This window comes from Panthera tigris, chromosome B2, assembly GCF_018350195.1.
Source record: "Panthera tigris isolate Pti1 chromosome B2, P.tigris_Pti1_mat1.1, whole genome shotgun sequence".
Classification (NCBI taxonomy): domain Eukaryota; kingdom Metazoa; phylum Chordata; class Mammalia; order Carnivora; family Felidae; genus Panthera; species Panthera tigris.
Window position 1 is genome coordinate 44,600,232 of NC_056664.1, and position 18,178 is coordinate 44,618,409.

The 18,178-nt window shown below is 42.9% G+C and overlaps 1 protein-coding gene across 4 annotated transcripts in view; it reads right to left on the reverse strand.

The window, feature by feature from the left end:
• Positions 1–219: 219 nt before the first annotated feature.
• ADGRF1 (adhesion G protein-coupled receptor F1) overlaps positions 220–18,178 on the reverse strand; it is a 45,921-nt gene continuing 27,962 nt past the window's right edge. For 2 of the 4 annotated variants that reach the window (XM_042986518.1, XM_007085095.3), the window contains exons 9-16: positions 16,167–16,327; positions 15,288–15,451; positions 13,692–13,880; positions 9,642–11,015; positions 7,490–7,531; positions 6,414–6,473; positions 2,021–2,087; positions 220–560 (exon numbers count right to left, since the gene is read on the reverse strand). In XM_042986518.1, the coding sequence (XP_042842452.1) occupies positions 487–560; positions 2,021–2,087; positions 6,414–6,473; positions 7,490–7,531; positions 9,642–11,015; positions 13,692–13,880; positions 15,288–15,451; positions 16,167–16,327 (2,131 nt within the window). In that variant the 3' untranslated portion in view covers positions 220–486. Of the gene's footprint in view, positions 561–2,020; positions 2,088–6,413; positions 6,474–7,489; positions 7,532–9,641; positions 11,016–13,691; positions 13,881–15,287; positions 15,452–15,497; positions 15,757–16,166; positions 16,328–18,178 lie in introns of those variants that run through there. The other 2 variants (XM_042986519.1, XM_042986520.1) reach the window with 2 other exon arrangements.

Consider the following 18,178-nt stretch of genomic DNA (forward strand, 5'->3'; position numbering starts at 1 on the left):
AGAAAAAAAAAAGGATAAAATCCCACTGGAAAATTTGGGAGGGAAATGCCTCTTCTCTAGGAAATTTGCACCAATGACTTTTTGATAGGAAGTGAACGTGGGCCATCCATTTATCTCAGGTGATTTCGTGACGTTTTCTGACTGCAGTTCAGATGCCTGGGAATGCGACAAGAATAATGCTATTTCATGAAAAAGGAAACTGCAGTCTGTGGCAGTGAAAAGCTGGTACAACAGACGCAGCTTCTAATAAAACCTACTTTCCTACGTTTATGAAGCAATTCCTTTGAGTCAAACCACATGGAAATAAATGGTTCCGTTTAAATGAAGATAAAAAGAGCAGTGATGGAGCTGCTGAAACCTTCTCATTTTATTCCAGATGCCCACATCAGAAAATTCCATCTAATATTGTGCTAATTTTTTCACTGACATTTAGTTCTAAATGTCAAGTTGCACCAAAAATTTCCCTTGATTTTATGGTTCGCAGCCTTATTCAGTTGATAAAAACTGGGTTAGCATGATGTCATTTGACGATTCTCCAGTATGGGAAAGAGCATAAATGCCTAGGAGAGGAAAGAGACAATAAGAGTTACTGCTTCTATGTTGGAATCAAGCATGAGACCAAAATGAAAATATGCCTAGCCAGGTCCTTATAACTCTGGACAGCTCCGGAAAGATGATAGGGAAAGCTACAGAATGTGTAGTTGGCTGATAGGCAGCCACATTTTCATTAATTTCCAAGAGACTTGCGTTTATCAGACATCTCTCATTTGAGAAGAGAAGCACCACAGCTTTCAGATACGGCTGAGAGATGAGATAAAGTAGGTTTGAGATCATCAAATGTAATTGCTAGAAGGAAACTTTGTGATCTCTTAGGTTTTTCATATTATTGACGAGGGACAAACATCCAAAAAGGTTAAGAGATTTGTAAACAACACTCAGGCTGGTTGGTGACAGTGATAACAGGACCTAAGGTTTCTGGGTGGGCACACTGGACATTTGGGGAGGGAAGCCTTTTCAAGTTCAAGCACCTGAACTTTATTTGGAATTCAAATAATTTTTCTTAGAATCTAACGTGAGTGGCCCATTTCTCTGCCCTCATAAAGATATTAACCTAATTTAACATGTAGTGAGACTTGGGCATTTAAATGTGACTTCAGCTTAACTTGTAACACAATACCTCTTCCTCACCCCTCTTGTTCCACTCTCCTCCTCCAGGCATATTGCAACTATTTGCAGCATACATATCAGTCTTCCTGTAGCTGAATATCATTGACTTTAGCAACAGCCAATAGATGAGGGTAAAAACGATGCATGTCACAGCTGGAGGGGACAGTGCTTTCTCACCCATAGCAAGTGGTGGCTTCTCCCTTTGCAGGAACATTTTAGGATGCCTAATACCTGGCCCATGCCCACTGCTCAGCTGCTGACACAAGGGGAGTGACTCTCCAGTAAGGACAAAATTGGTGTTCATCTAACCACACTCCTGCACCCCATGACCCCAGTGATCAATGTCATCAATTTATATAATGTCTAAGTGAGGAAATGGTGGTAATTTGTGATGAAATTCAAAGGGACACCATGGGTCTCCATGACCCTCAAATCCCTAACAATGTTCGGTCAGCCCTGAGCACCATCCAGATGAACTTCAGACATATGACCAGCTCATATTCCTATACTTCCCACCTGAGGTTTTTAAAAGTACCCCTTCAGGGGCGCCTGGGTGGCTCAGTCGGTTAAGCGTCCGACTTCGGCTCAGGTCACGATCTCACGGTCCGTGAGTTCGAGCCCCGTGTCGGGCTCTGGGCTGACTGCTCAGAGCCTGGAGCCTGTTTCAGATTCTGTGTCTCCCTCTCTCTCTGATCCTCCCCTGTTCATGCTCTGTCTCTCTCTGTCTCAAAAATAAATAAACGTTAAAAAAAAAAAATTAAAAAAAAAAAAGTACCCCTTCAATTTTCCTCATGTGATATATTCATATTCTTTCTTCTATTTTTTATTAACCTTTGGCTTATTGTTAACTCACCTTTGTGTTGCAGTGGGTTGAAAGGCTTTGGGAATTTGGGTTTGGCAGATACATCTGTTGAGTTCTGCTGCATAAAAGAAAAACAAGTCATTCGGAAATTAATTCTATTCGTTCAGTGATGCTCTGCATTTCCGACATCTTAATGTCATTAGTGAACCTTTACTCCATTTACATGGTGCACTATTCTGTTTTATTAGAGTACTCCTTTCTTACGCTTTCTCCTGCTTTAATCTTTTTAAAATGCCTAAGGACTTATTTCTAAGTGAATCTTGTGTTCCTGTATATTCTCACAACTTCTAACAACAAACCAGAAAGAAGGGGTTTTTTTTTTGTTTAATTTTTTTTAATGTTTGTTTTTGAAAGAGACAGAATGCGAGTGGGTTAGGGGCAGAGAGAGAGGGAGACACAGAATCCGAAGCAGGCTCCAGGCTCTGAGCTGTCAGCACAGAGCCCGACGCGGGGCTCGAACTCACGAGCTGTGAGATCATGACCTGAGCCGAAGTTGGTCGCTCAACCGACTGAGCCACCCAGGCGCCCCAAACCAGAAAGAAGTTTTAAAGAGGGCATTATTGGGGTGCCTGGGTGGCTCAGTCGGTTAAGTGTCCAACTTCAGCTCAGGTCATGATCTCACAGCTCGTGGGTCCCCATGTTGGGCTCTGTGCTGACAGCTCAGGGCCTGGAACCTGCTTCAGATTCTGTGTCTCCCTCTCTCTCTCGGCACCTCTCCTGCTCATACTCTCTCTCTCTCAAAAATAAACATTAAAATAAATAAATGAAATAAAGAAGGCATTATCTTTTTTCATGTCTATGCTTACATTTCTTTGGTTCACACATGTATCACTAGAAAAGAAACCCCAGGGGGGAAAAACAATAGTTCTATAAAAATGGTCTCAAATAAAACTTTGCCTTATTCTCACTCATCTTAGCATTCAAATCCCTTTGTGAATAATCCTTTAGCAACTGCTGCAGAGGCTAAATAGAGTTCAAAAATTTGAAAACTGAATTATCTCACTGAAATCAAATTTTTAAAATGAAGAATATGTTCTTATGGGGAAAGGTAAATGTGTTAAGATACACTGTATCCTTTTCCACTCAGCAGTTGATTTATTCATCAATTTAACATCTCCTATTGAGTACCACTGTATGCTAGACACTATGTTAGGCACCAGGAATAATTAGAAAGAATAAGATCCATTTTCTATCACTGTCCATATCATGAGGAAGCTAAATCAAGATGGAAGAAAAAAGGTTCTTGTTATATGCAGTGGGCAACCCAGTGACAGCTCCTGATTTTCATGGAAATATAGAAGTTGCTACCCCACATTGAGCTCTGGAAAAAGATTATCATAGAGAGAGGAATGAGAAATGTCTGAAACTTCCAAAGCAAAATAATTGATTTTCTAGATTCAGGACTTAGTAAACATATACTAAAGAAAAATTCTACGGTCATTATCATTGCTTTTAAAACTGCATCCTGCCCCATAGAGAGAGAAGAATCTTAGATTGCTTAGATTTCAACACACTCAGGGATTCTACATGGTCTGGGATAAAGCAGCCTCTTCAGACACGTGAATATATGGGGTTAAGCTCTTGGTCAAATAAAAGGACCTGAATCATTGGAACCATAAACAATTAAATAACTTCTCTCTGGAGGGAAATTCTGTAGGGGCCACCAGTGTCTGCCTCTTGGTGAAGAGTTGCAGAGAACATGGCTAGAGACGATGGAAGGGCCAAGAAGGGTCCCTGAGCCCTCAGCAAGGACTCGAGAGAAACTGCACCATGGGTCCACACAGTGTCATGGCGGCTTGAGGGATGGTCCTTGTAGAGAACACTGTGGACTACTTTCATTCCTTTCAGCCAACAACCCAAATTTCACTGCCCTTTTAAGACCCCTATTTTGCCATCCATTTTTCCATCTCTTATTGGATAGCCTTTTCTCTTACTGTAAAAACAAAACAAAACAAAACAAAAAAGTACCCAGGTCTGAATTCTCTCACCCCCTGACCCAATCTGCACACGTTGCTCTATCTGCATCAAACTGATGCTTCCTGTGTCCAGGGAAGAGTCTGACCCCTCTGTCTTAAGTCGAGCCATTCCATGTGCCTTCCCAAGAATCTTCTTCCTTCAGTCATCCTTCCCAACCCCCATTTGTCTTCAGACTATCTTTGCTGGCTCATCCCTCCCAGCATATGGACTTGCTCACGTCCTTGTGACTCAGCTCTACCATCACTGCTGTCCTGAGTCTGCGTCTGCTTTCCACCCTCACTCTCTTTTCTGTCACGACGAGTTTCTTGCAGGAACATTCCCACAGAGGTATCTTTTCCTCCCCTTCTCATTCCTCAACCGGGGTCGTCTGGGCTCCTGTTTTACATTCAAACTTCCTCAGCATTGAAATGTGGCTTCAGCTTAACTTGTAACACAATACCTCTTCCTCACCCCTCTTGATCCACTCTTCTCCTCCAGGCATATTGCAACTATTTGCAAGGCATACATATCAGTCTTCCTGTAGCTGAATATCATTGACTTTAGCAACAGCCAATAGATGAGGGTAAAAACGATGCATGTCACAGCTGGAGGGGACAGTGCTTTCTCACCCATAGCAAGTGGTGGCTTCTCCCTTTGCAAGAACATTTTAGAGGGAGGGGATACCTAATACCTGGCCCAGGCCCACTGCTCAGCTGCTGACACAAGGGGAGTGACTCTCTGGTAAGGACAAAATTGGTATTCATCTAGCCACACTCCTGCACCCCATGACCCCAATGATCAATGTCATCAATTTACATAATGTCTAAGTGAGGAAATGGTGGTAATTTGTGATGAAATTAAAAGGGACACCATGGGTCTCCATGAGCCTTGGGAAATTACGAACACCCATCTTCTATTCTCCCAAATACACATTTATTTTAAAGCAAGCGAGCCACCTAACCCGAAAACAAAATCCCACTTTTGTCATCTGATTTAAAAATGACATTGGAAAAGGAGTACAAATCCACAAGATGCCTCAGTGACCACAGCTGCCTGCTGACCAGTGTCAACACTTTACATTAGAAACAGGGAGAAAAAACACTGTCGGGCATCCTTACTTTTGTTTTTGTTTTAATTTATGTCGGGGTGTTTTTCTCTCTTTGGTTTTCAAATGAGAAAAATTCTGACTTCCTGCTTGGTGGGGTGGGGGGTGTCCTGTGTTACCTTGTTAACTTTAGGTTTTTCTATAATGCAGTCACATATGCTGTAGCTCCCTCCTTTTCTGAAGAATAGTGAGTGATTTCTTAGTTTCACTTTTCCTGGTTGAAGAGTTTGGTTCTTCAAGACATAAACTCAAAATCACAGAAAATCAGAACTTCTGCTTTGAGTGACCAGCCCAACAGTTAATATTAACAGTTGAAACAAAAATTAAAACCAAAAGGTACCATGTGACTTTCCTAAAATCATTCAGCCAATTGGTTACTGAGTCAGAAATACAGGGCAGGTATACTCTCACGGGCCACCTAACTCACAGCAATTCCCAGTACTAGGAAATGCAGAGCCAGGGAAAAATTTTAAGGTCAAAGGTTAATTTCTTCACAGTTGGGCTTTTTTTTTTTTTACTATTATTATTTCAAAAGATTATCTTGTCCCTTATAAAAATCTCTAAACACCATGTAGGTTTACATCGACTTAAGTCAGTTGACTTTTATCAAACACAAAAATCTCTGCTTTAGAGCTCATTCTGAAAGGCCTTCAGTGTTTTGCTGAAAAGCAAAAGACTAAATTGACTTCAAAAATACAAAATATGAACACAAAGGCGTTTGTTCCTACTATATTCTCCTTAAATGGATTGCACTATAATGGCAAAGAATGAAACAGGAATCCTCTGTTGCCATACAAATGTCTCAGTTTGTAGATTTAACAGCTACAGTTGCAAGGGACAGTTATACCCACTTAAGAGGGAAAACTCAGAGAGGACATTTCACATATTAGAAGTTAATCAAGGACTTCACCGTTTACTTTTATGAAAGCAAAATGGTCTGCAGGAGGTCCAGAAAGTCATTCAGAGAAAAGGGTCTCACTGACTCTAGATATTGGCAGACAAGTCAGACTAAAGCAAATGATTGCTCAAAGGTATTTGCCCACAAGAACACCCCCAGACCTCAGTGCTTGAACATCTTTGTAACTTTCCCTGCCTTCTCATTCATTCATTTATACACTCATTCATTCACTCACTCATTCATTGTCTCACTCACTCAACTTTATGAGTATTGACGCTGTGCTAGGAACCATGCCAGATAACAGAAATATAATGGTGCCAGAAACTCAAGGGGTTATGCAAAAGTGGGCTTGCTATAAAACTGCACACGGAGAAAAGTATGAAACCGGAACTTCAGGCATTGGACTCATGGCAGCAGATGATTACCTTTGATGCTTGCTTCTGAGAGCTTAAAGGAGACAATTTGTTGAACAGCAATTGTCGCAGCTATAAGGCAACAAAGAAATATTGAAGACAGGCACATATTCAATCATAAAAGACAAATCCAGAACAAAACTACAGATTGGAATTGTTGTTTACTAGAGGTATTTCCTGGAAGCACTTAATAGACCTTAACCATGGCTATCTGATGAAAGAATTTGTTATATTTGTTTGCTTTACCTATAAACAAATCTAAGATTCAACAAAGAACAACAGTACCAAAAGCTGTCATAATTCAGATCCTAGGCAAATAGTAATTTATAATAATTGCTAGGTTGAAATTTATCTTTGAAGTAAAGACTTTCCTGACCATGTGAATGATGCCATTAAGAGAATTATTTAGTCTCCTCAAGAATAGCAAATTGCTTCTCTGTAAACAGGGATTTTGGATATGTGCTAAAATTGTGCTAATTATAAAATATTCTTATCTTCTTATTAAAACAAAGTCCATATCGCTTAGCTTACTGTCTTTACGTCTCTCAACAGACTTGCTCAAAGCTTGGGCAAAATAATGAAACAAGTTGATATAAAATTTTTTCTATAATTTTTTGCTCACATTGGTTGTCCTTCATTAGAGATTTTACTTAATGTTAAAGGCTATTTAATATTTACCATATAAAACTCTAGAAATATGGGAGGAAATACTCCTTCCAGCATGTTCTAAGTAAATGCATACATTTAATCGAGGAGAAACAGAAAATTCAACCTTCCTGAAAGTACTTTCGCTCTTCAATGACTGCCAAACAGTGGATAAAAGTGGCAAAATGAAAAGTAAAAACAATTTCCCTTTTTTGTCTACAATGTTCACATCATATGTTGTGATTAGTTCTATATAGTTTTATTATCAGAGGTGAGTATTTCCACTGAGTCTTCCTGAGTCTGCCTTTTATAAAATTATAGAATTTGATTACAAAAGTACCCAGGGTCTCATCTCTATTGTGAATAAGAGCCCAGAAATCTTATTGGGTTGGATGCCTGGATTAGAAGAAGAAAGAGATAAAGAGAGAAATGAACACACATACCTTACTATCCCAGAGCATTCCAAAACATAAGATGAAAAAACCCTAAAAAAAAAAAAAAAAAGAATAGATCACGTGCATGGTCTTATCTTTTCCAGAAAAATGAAGCACTGATATGTAATACTATTCTATCACCCAACATGGAAGTTGTTTTCTTGTCTGTCTTCCTACTAGACAGTGGGCTCCTTGAAGGCAAGGACCCTGGGTCACTCCCCAATGCCTGGCATAACACAAGCACTCAAAAATGTTTGTGTCGAATGTATAAAGAAGTGAGTGAATAAAGTTTTAAATGCATGCTGAGGGGCGCCTGGGTGGCTCAGTCGGTTGAGCACCGACTTCGGCTCATGTCCCGATCTCACGGTTCGTGAGTTCGAGCCCCGCGTCGGGCTCTGGGCTGATGGCTCAGAGCCTGGAGCCTGCTTCCGATTCTGTGTCTCCCTCTCTCTCTGCCCCTCCCCCGTTCATGCTCTGTCTCTCTCTGTCCCAAAAATAAATAAACGTTAAAATAAATAAATAAATAAATAAATAAATAAATAAATAAATACATGCTGAGATTTCTTTTCCCCTTTGTGTCATCCTACACCCAATACAAATCACTTCCATCTGCCTCTATATCTTAGTCTTTCTTTAGAATAGGCATTAAATAAACATTGACTAAACATTTATGACGGCAGTGGGCATTGAGGTCCAACCCTAAGATCAAACGGAGGACCTTTAGCTGCACCCTTTCCATCAGGTCCACCCTTGGGGAACCCCTGGAAGAGGCTTTCTTGTACCTTGGAATCCTCTTCTCTGTCAGAGCACCCTCAACTGGTGCCTGTTCACACAGCATATCACCACGGGTCTGCCCTCAACAGAAGCTCCCTAAGCCCGTCACCATTAGGTCCGTGCTTTCGAGGTTTGCCCTCTGTCCTACCACTGAAAACATTCACCAGTATGCTAACATAGGTGGAAAACCACTTGCTTTTAGAAGACGTTATTAGCGTCTGCTATGTGCCAGGCACTGTGCTAAGAGCTAACTTATGCCATTCATCTTCATATCTACTTTATGATACAGGTAATGATATTATCCCTGTTTAACAGATGAAAGAATTGAAAGAGAGATTAAATAATTTTTTTTTTAGTGGTCACAGTTGATAACGTGACATATTTGAGCTGAGACCTATTCAAGTACAGAGCTCAAATGTTTAACCACCACCTTCCCGAATCATGTCCAGAGGGGACCAGCAAATTTTCGTCAAACCAGGATGAAAGGCTCTCTTCCAGACTCATCAAATCCTAAAGATTACTTTGTCTACCTCCTCTCTGACCACTCTCTGGTTGTGGAATGTAAAACCCATGCTTTGCAGCAGGGGTAGGCCAACTTTTTCTGGAAAGAGCCAGAGAGGACATGTTTTAGGCTTTGCAGGTCATACGATCACAACTGCTCAGTTTTGCCAGTGTAAAGAAAGCAGCCGCAGACCGTATCTAAAAAAACTGGTGTGGCTGTCTTCCAATAAAACTTTATTTACAAAAACAGAGCTGGCTACAGTTTGCCAGCTCCTGCTCTGTCATGCTCTAGAGACTTCCTTTGCACCATGCAGAGTCAACAATCACTCTTGATTTCTTTCCCTTTCCCTGTGTGCTTTTGCAGAGAGGTCTGCCCAAGAGAAAGGGGACTGAGTCAGCAGCAAGAGGGATTAACGTTAGCTATATGAACTCAAACAGATTTCAAATCCTGGGATGGAGGGGTGCCTGGGTGACTTCAGTCGGTTGCGTCCGACTTCGGCTCGGGTTGTGATCTCATGGTTCACGAGTTCGAGCCCCGCATCGGGCTCTGTGCTGACGGCTCAGAGCCTGGAACCTGCTTCAGATTCTGTGTCTCTCTCTCTCTCTGCTCCTCTGCCACTCACGCTCTGTCTCTCTCTCAAAAATTAAAATCCTGGGATGGATTACTGAAGAAGTCTAATATTCTGCTTCAGTATAAGAATAACTCTTGGAAAATATGGATCCTTTTGTTTGTTTGTTTTCTATTCACTGTTGCCAGGCAGTGTTGGTTTACAGACCTGGTGGGGCCGGGAGAGGAGATAGCCTCCAGAGTGGTATTACCAACCTCAGTTCTCTATAATCATTCCCATCACCTGATGATATAAGAAGTTATTCTTATTGTTCTTACCTGGAATGCATTGAGTAATGCAAAAATAACATGCCAAGCCAGATTCCGGTTGTCCACTATTGTTCCTATGCCAAAGCCCCAGGTGAGGCCCAGCAGAGGGGTCAGGATGAGGAGGCTCTTCCCCATGCGGACAATAGTGGCCTTGTTGTCCTGACTCGGCCTTTCTCCAACAGTGGGCCTCCAGAGCTTTGTGAGAACTAATAGCACCACAACCAAATTCACAGCCACAATAGTCAGTGCAGGAACAGCAAAGGCCAAGAGGGGTTTGCTCTTATCAGACCAATTAAGCCAACACACGTCTTTCCTTTCGTAGCCATTGCCAGGTTGCGTGACGGCAATGGTGATGACAGATATGATGAGAGGGCACCCATAGCCCAGGCAGAACCCGAAAGCCATCATCAAATGCAGGCCCATGTGATGGAACACAAAGAGGATCCGATAAGCTAGCAGGATGCCAAGCATGAGCATCCAAAAGAACAAGGAGAGGTAGAAAAAGTGCATAAAAAACACTGCAGCTATGCAGACTCCAGAAAAGCTTACTGTGGAGTCTGCAGTGGCGGCAACGATAAACCAAACATCAGCAATCAGGAGGCACAAGGCTATGTTCACCATGCAAATATGGCGCGTGTAGGAAGTTTGGTTTTTCTTGACCTGCTTCCAAAATAGAGCTTCGAAGATTAGGCATAAGGTGAGACTTCCAATGGAGATGCCCAGTCCCACAAAAGTGAGCCATTTCACAAAGGGGATGATGGCAGGGGGGACAAAGGGTGACATCAGTATGGAGAAGGAGGTCAGGTGAGTACATTGGCACGTCACCGTGTCTGGAGTTTCATTCACTAGGTGGCAGCCCGCATTGTTCCATTGCAAATGCCTGAAATCCCAAAACACACAGTGAGGCTGGCTCAGATTTGACTCTGTCTTGGGAAAAACCAGGAAAATTTCATTTATGGAATAGTTTTGGATAACCGTGGATATCACTGGCCCATTGACCTGAGCATTTCCATTTTTGGCGATGGATAGAATATTCCCCAGGGTCAATGAGGCCATGCTGATAATAGTTTCTGGAAAGGACCACTGGAATTGGTCTGACCCAATTAACACATGGCCTCTGATGGGAATGGAAGTATTTGGGGGGAATATTTTAGCCTCATAGCTGTAACCCATCTCAAGTTGGCTTTGGGACCCTGGAATCCCTCTCCAGTGAATGAATTCCCGAGAGAAACTCAGGGGCAGAGCTGTCGAAGGTACGAGGCTGCTGATGTTTTCCAGTGTCTCCAGTAATCGTGAGCTGGCATGCTGTTCTTCCCGCAGTAACACCGTCCAGTTGGTTACTGATGCTGAATTAAGGATGTGGTCAGCAATACTGATGACATCCTGAAATACAAGGATGAAAGTCGGTTTGCATTTTGAATAAGCAGTTCAGAGGACTAAGAGCAGAGAGTCATTAGAATATTAAGTATACTACAATTGCGGGGGCGCCTGGGTGGCTCAGTCGGTTGAGCGTCCGACTTCGGCTCAGGTCATGATCTCACGGTTTGTGAGTCCGAGCCCCGCATCGGGCTCTGTGCTGTCAGCTCAGAGCCCGGAGCCTGCTTCGGATTCTGTGTCACCTTCTCTCTCTGCCCCTCCCCCACTCGTGCTCTGCCTCTTTCTGTCTCTCAAAAATAAATAAATGCAAAAAAAAAAAATTTTTTTTTTCAAAAAGTATAGTACAAATGTCCAGAGAGTTGACTCGGTTGAGGACCACATTCAAATTCATCAGCAATAATCAGCTTAGTTGCTCTGCACGGTGGAAGCTTTGGGTTAAGAAACTTGGGTCAGCAGAATCATATAAGTCTCAGAGTGATCTCCCCGGGGCATTCATATGCACACTGGGGATCCAGCACGGCTGACAAAGAATCCTGTGATGTGGGTTGCAGCAGGGCCCATTTCTGTCCTCAGAGATGACCAACATGGCTGCCTTATTAAGAGTTCAGCTGAGGCTCAAGGAGTAAGATGTTATTTTGAACTGCTCTCCAACATTATGTTTCTTTTGCTAACATCAGAAGTTCTAAATTCATGTCATGGACGTTCAAGTTTTAATCCATGTGTGTTTATGACCATTTAATAGAAGAGAATATAAAGTAAAAATCCTTAAAAACTGGACAAGCAACCAAGAAGCATGGAATTGTTGTGGGTTTTAAGTGTCAGTCTTAGTTTAAGAGATTCCTTTTCCTAACAAGCCCTTGAAAGGTGGACCGTGTCTCTGGCTTATGGCTCAGGTTCCCAGGCATTGTCAACGCCCCAGGCGTTGTCACTCTGACTGAGTCTCACCCTAAATGAGCCCTCTGTGGCTTCTTGCCCTGAGTCCCATAGCATGCTTCTTGTACTGCCCCTTGGAACCTCTGCCTTCTTTTGGTTTCTGTTTGCCTGCTCTGTGCTCTTCATTTTATTTTTAAATTTTTTGTGTCGTTTTGTTTTAGCTGGCTTCTAGTAAACAGCACAAAGCCAGGCTTTAAAAAAAATTTTTTTGAGCATCTTTCCTTTGATTCAGGGAGTTTAGCCTATTTATATTTAATGTCATCTCTGACATATCCATTCTATAATCCAGTTGTGTAAAATATTATGTACTTTAACATACACAATGCATGTATCCAAAATGGTTGGAAGGACATTCAGTTAAGAAATATTTATTGAGTACCTTCTATGTGCTACTTGTCATTTTGTCATTTTCTAGGCACTGAGGTGATACCTGAAATGTAAGCAATGGCTATTCTAGGGTGACCAGATTACATATCTTTATTATTATTTTTTGCCTATTTGCATTTCTTAGTAAGCAAGTTTTACTTGCATAAATTTTAAGCTATTTTTTATTTGTTTGTTTGTTTGTTTGTTTGTTTTTGAGACAGAGAGCATGTGCACGCTCGAAGGGGAGGGGCAGAAGGAGAGGAAGAGAGAGAGAACCTAAGCAGGTTCCATGCCCAGCCTAGTGCTTGATATGGGGCTCGATCTCACAACCATGAGATCATGACCTGAGCCAAATCAAGGGTCAGACACTTAACCGACTGAGCCTCCCAGGTGCCCCTAAACTAATTTTTAAATATCCAAACTAGGGGCGCCTGGGTGGCTCAGTCGGTTAAGCGTCCGACTTCAGCTCAGGTCACATCTCGCGGTCCGTGAGTTCGAGCCCACGTCGGGCTCTGGGCTGATGGCTCAGAGCCTGGAGCCTGCTTCTGATTCTGTGTCTCCCTCTCTCTCTGCCCCTCCCCCGTTCATGCTCTGTCTCTCTCTGTCTCAAAAATAAATAAACGTTAAAAAAAAAAAATTTAAATATCCAAACTAAACCTTGAATTCCCCGGTCAAAATGAGGGAGTTCTTAAAATATATACTACTAAAATTAGAGCTTTTAGCCACAGGAAATATAACTGCAGAGACAGGAGAAAGTTGGCACCTATGCCACACAGTGGAGAAGCTCATTCCTTCCTCTAAGCCTGCCTAGAGGCAGCCCCTCTTTGAACTCACATAATCAATCCCGTGACTTCATTGTACACTGTGGAGGAAGCAGTAAAGCTCATACAAAGACTGTTACATGACTCTTCAGTCTTTTTTTCCCAAAGGTTATTTTGAGAGAGACAGAGAGGGAGAGAGAGAGAGAACACGAGTGGGGAAAGGGCAGAGAGAGAGGAGCGAGGAAATTTCAAGCAGGCTCCACACCGTCAGCACAGAGCCTGATGTGGGGCCTGAGAGATTGTGACCTGAGCCAGAATCAAGAATCCACCCTCTTTGGTCTTTTTCAGTGGTGCGTCTTCAACTCAGGCTTTTATCATGCTTCCTAAGAGACGGAGCACACCTAAGGTGAATTCTTAGGATGCCTAGGTGACTCGTCAGTTAAGTGTCCCATTCTTGGTTTAGGCTCAGGTCATGATCTCACAGTTAAGGAGACCATGCCCCACATCAGGGATTCTTTCTTTCCCTCTCTCTCTCTCTCTCCCCCTCCCCAACCTCTCGGGATAAATAAATAAACTTAAAAAAAAAAATACAGTGAGTTCTTCTAACACAGGCAGACCATACCTCCATGGTTGAATTGGACACCTTGAAATGACTTGACAGTGACAGAGACAAGACGTTGTCCAGAATGGACACCACTGAAGCCAGATTGCCAGCTGTAGTTGATGGGTTTTGCCGAATGACGACTGAAAGATTTCTCACCAAGGATGACACAGCTGCCTCAGTGGCATTGCCTGCGATCACACTGAAATTCTAGGAATAAAAATGGTTAAGTTCTAGAGAACAACAAAATGCTTGTGTTTCATATACATTTTTACCCTGATTATACAGAAACTGATATTCAGTGAGATTTGGTGACTTTCCAAACTACACAGCGGGAAGTGGAAAGGTAGGCTCTACTGGCACTAAGTCCTATGTTATATCCACCATACGATGCCAAGAAATCCTTGTGGGATGAGAAGACAAAAGGACATATGTGGAGATAGGACTACACTTCGTCATTGGATCAGGAGTTTTGCTTCTTCCTTCAGGCTCCCCTCTGCCTTCGCTACACTGAGCTAGCTTGAAAGGCAGCCAAGAAGGGATATTCCTTTCCGTTCAAAGTCAACCCAGGAATCAGATCCCATCTGTTTTCCTTTTTGCTCTCCTCAACTGACAGTGCTGTTCTCTACTCAGAGCACCTGGGGTCTGCCTGCCCTCACACTTGGAGGGGACTAGTCCCAGCTATGGTCCCTGTCTGGAACCGATGTAGAGAAGGCAAGAACAAGGATAGACTCCAGAAGCCATCTGGTCCAATCTCCCTCCCCAGTTTACAGATGAGAAAACTCAGAAAGGAAGCAGTAAACTTTCTATAGTCTTCTGAAAAAGATCATTCTGAGTTTCATCTACAATAGCAGGGTCTCTGGCTGGGAGATAAGTTCTGCTCAATATGGACATCTATTTGCAAAATAGTGTCTGTGAACTGATCTCAGAGTCCCTTCTTTCTTTTTCTTGAGTTCTAATCCCTTGCCATCTGCTTCCATCTTTCTATCCACCTTGCCTTAAGGACCTGAAGCTTTCTAAGGAAACTTCATGTGGAGGTCATAGTCCAGGATTGGATATCAAGTGATCACGTTTTTAGTTCAGTGCTATTGCTACCAGAGGGACCATTAGCCTCTTCGTCTTTCAATTCCTGATCAACAAAAACGGGTTGATAAGCCAGATGGCCCTTGAGATCCATTGCAGCTCTGTCATTGTATATGGTTCACCCCTGGCTGACCCACTCCCTGCCCAGGTTTCTGATGTGTGATCCTCTCACTTGTACTGAGTTTACAGCTTCTGACTCACACCTTCACTTAGATCTTTGATCCCCCGGCTTTCTGGACTTCTAAGGCCAGCTTAGTTGCTGTTTTGCTATCTTAGAACTCTTCAGCATTGACTCATTCGTCTGTAGGACCCTCCCCACTAGAAACATCAACTCTGACTTGTTCTGACTCTCTCGGCTTCCACCTGGACTCTGCTACCCATGCCCACACTCCCTGGGGTTGCCAGGCTCTGATAACACCCTCGACCTCTGTGCACTAACCACCGAGACAAATTGATATATTATCTACTGCCTAGCCCACGCTCACTGGGGGATGCCCACCGTGAAATTCAAAACACGAGACAGACACGCTTCACCTTCTTCAGTTCGTCCAGCTGAGAGTGTACACATGTCTCCCTGAGGACCTGCCACCCAGAGGGCTGGCACCTGGCTGTAATGTTTCCAGCGTAGCCACTGCTACAGGGAAGAGTGTACTCGTCATTCCCGAACCCAAATCCAAAGACAATGCTGTTACACTGGGCTGGGAAAAAAATGGAAACAGAGAGGAAAAGTGTCTAAATATCCCGGCGTACCGTATAAACCATACGGCAGTGTTTTAGAAGTCATATTTTCAGAGACAAAACCCAGGCAAAATTCAGGAGTAGAAATCTGCCCTTGATGCCCAGCTTCAGCCTTGTCAGTACCCTTTTGTCCTTTCTGGCGCCTTCCCCAAGGCTGGCTGGTGTCTGATCTGTGCCAGCACTCTTGCTTTTGATGGGCTATCAGCTAGTAAGCCGCAGGTGGAAATAAGACAGGGTGCAATCACTCTCAGGAAAGAGTTTCACTCTGCAAGGAAGTGTCAGAAAATCAGAAACTCTTCCAGGAGCGAGGGAACAAAGTAGTAATGACACGGTTGAAAGAGGAGCAGTTGCCGTGGTAGGGTGGCACGTGTGTTCCTTTGAAAGCTTCTCACATTGTGACCAGTCACGAGTTTCAGTCGTTTCCACCACAGCCTGCTGAAAAGCCCATCTTCCACAGTGTCTGCCCTGGGAACTGGAGACCAGATCGCACCGAAATAGTCCACTGAAGCTGAGTTTCATCATGGTGACAGGGGAAAGGCTGACTGTGTCTATGGAAAGTCAGTCTTAGAACAATCCTGTATCAGAAACATTTCCAGTCTACTCCCCGAAGACACAAGTAAGCGACTAATTAAGGGACTCCCGTAACCTGAGCCAGGGAAGGGAATTGGGTAGTACCTTTTCCAAATACTCTGAAAGAGCCGTCTTCTAGTGGGAACAGCTTGCGAAGGCCTGCCTTCACCTTCTCAGCCACCTGTTCGATGGCTGACAGCAGCTCAGATGTGTTGCTGGAACCCACAACTTCAAACCCAGCAATGATGCTTCCATCCCTATAATGACTATGTGGAAAGAAAAATGAGATTCATTCAGTCACGCGGGGCCTGCTGTGTGTATGCATGGCATTGGGTCCACAGGAACACATCAAACAGATTTGGTCCCTGCCTTCATGAAGCTTACATTCTAGTGGAGAAGACAAGGCAAACAGGGAACAAGTGACCAGCATACATAAACAATTATACATAATTTATATAACATAAAAATATACATATATATATAATATATACATTTAGTTAAGTGTTATGAGAGACAGGTGCAATGATAAGAATAGCAGGTGGAGGGGCACCTGAGTGCTCAGCTGATTGAGGGTCTGACTCTTGATTTCAGCTCAGGTCATGATCCCCGGGTTGTGGGATCAAGCCCTGAAGCTGGCTTCGTGCTGAGTATGGAGCCTGCTTGAGATGCTCTCTCTCCCTCTGCCCCTCTCCCCTGCTCGTGTGTTCTCTCTCTTTCCAGAATAAAATAAAATAAAATAAAATAAAATAAAATAAAATAAAATAAAATAAAATAAAATTGCTTTAAAAAATAAGTATAGCAGGTAGAGATGAGGCTCACTTTAAATAAGGCTGGGTAGAAAAGGCTTTTCTGTGCAGAGAGTCTCTGAAGCTGAGGCCCAAATGATGAGAAGAAAAGCTAGTATTGCAAAGAACATCGATGTAGTGTGTCAGCAGGTGTGAAGGCCTGCATGCAGGAAAATGTCTATGAGTGGGACACATTGAAAGACTAGCTTCCAGGGGTGCCTGGGTCGCTCAGGTCATGATCTCACTGGTCCCAGGGTCGAGCCCTGAGTCAGGCTTTGTGCTGACAGCTCAGAGCCTGGAGCCTGTTTCAGATTCTGTGTCTACCTCTCTCTCTGCTCTTCCCCCGCTTGCTCTCTCTCTCTCTCTCTCTCAAAAATAAATAAACATTAAAAACAATCAAAAAAAAAAAAATAAAGTCTAGCTGCCAGGTCAAGAGCCGAAGTTGCTTCTCAATGTGCAAATTCTTCAATGTAGGTTTCAAATATCCAAGGAGAATACATTGGGTTCAATAAAATCAGTATAAGTTAGAAGACAAAAATTAATTAATTACCTAATTAACTAATTCTAGCATAACTAAGTTTTCAGTGAGCAGGAGAGAAATGGTAGAAGATGATATTAGATAAGCAGCCAAGAGCCAGATCGAATAGGGCCTTAGAGTTTGAATTTTATTTTTTATTAAAAGGTTTTATTCTTTAGTAAAAGTCAGTGGTATGCTCAGGTTTATTGTTGAAGAGCATCACTCTGGCTGCTGCATAGAATGGACTGAAGAGAGGGAAGCGGGGAAACAGGAGGACCCATTAGGAAAGAGGTGATGGTGGCTTGAACTTGGGTGCGGTGTATGTGGAGAGAAATGGCCAGGTTGTACTTGAAGACTGAGCCACTGGAATTGCTAAGGATGCTGGGAATGGAGAAAAGAACCGGTCAAGAATGACTCCAAGGGATAGAAAAAACAAATTGCGGTGCATTCATACAATGGAATAGCACTTGGCAATAAAAAGGAGGCAGCCCCTGACACTCAGAAAAACAAGAATGACCCTCGAAGACATTATGCTGAGGGAAAGAAGTCAGACACACAAAACAATTACACATTGGGTGATTCCATTTGTATGAAGTTCTAGAATAGACAAAACTAGCCTATGATGATAGAAAAATGAGCAGTGGTTATTTCTAGTGGCAGGTGGGGCATCGAATTGGCTAGAAAGAGGCACAAGGGAACTTTCGGGGTGATGAAAATGTTCTGTCTTATTAAAAGGTGGCTGATGCAAGCATTTGTCAAAGCTTATTCAACCGCACACATGAGGTTTGAGCGTATCACTGTACATAATTATATCT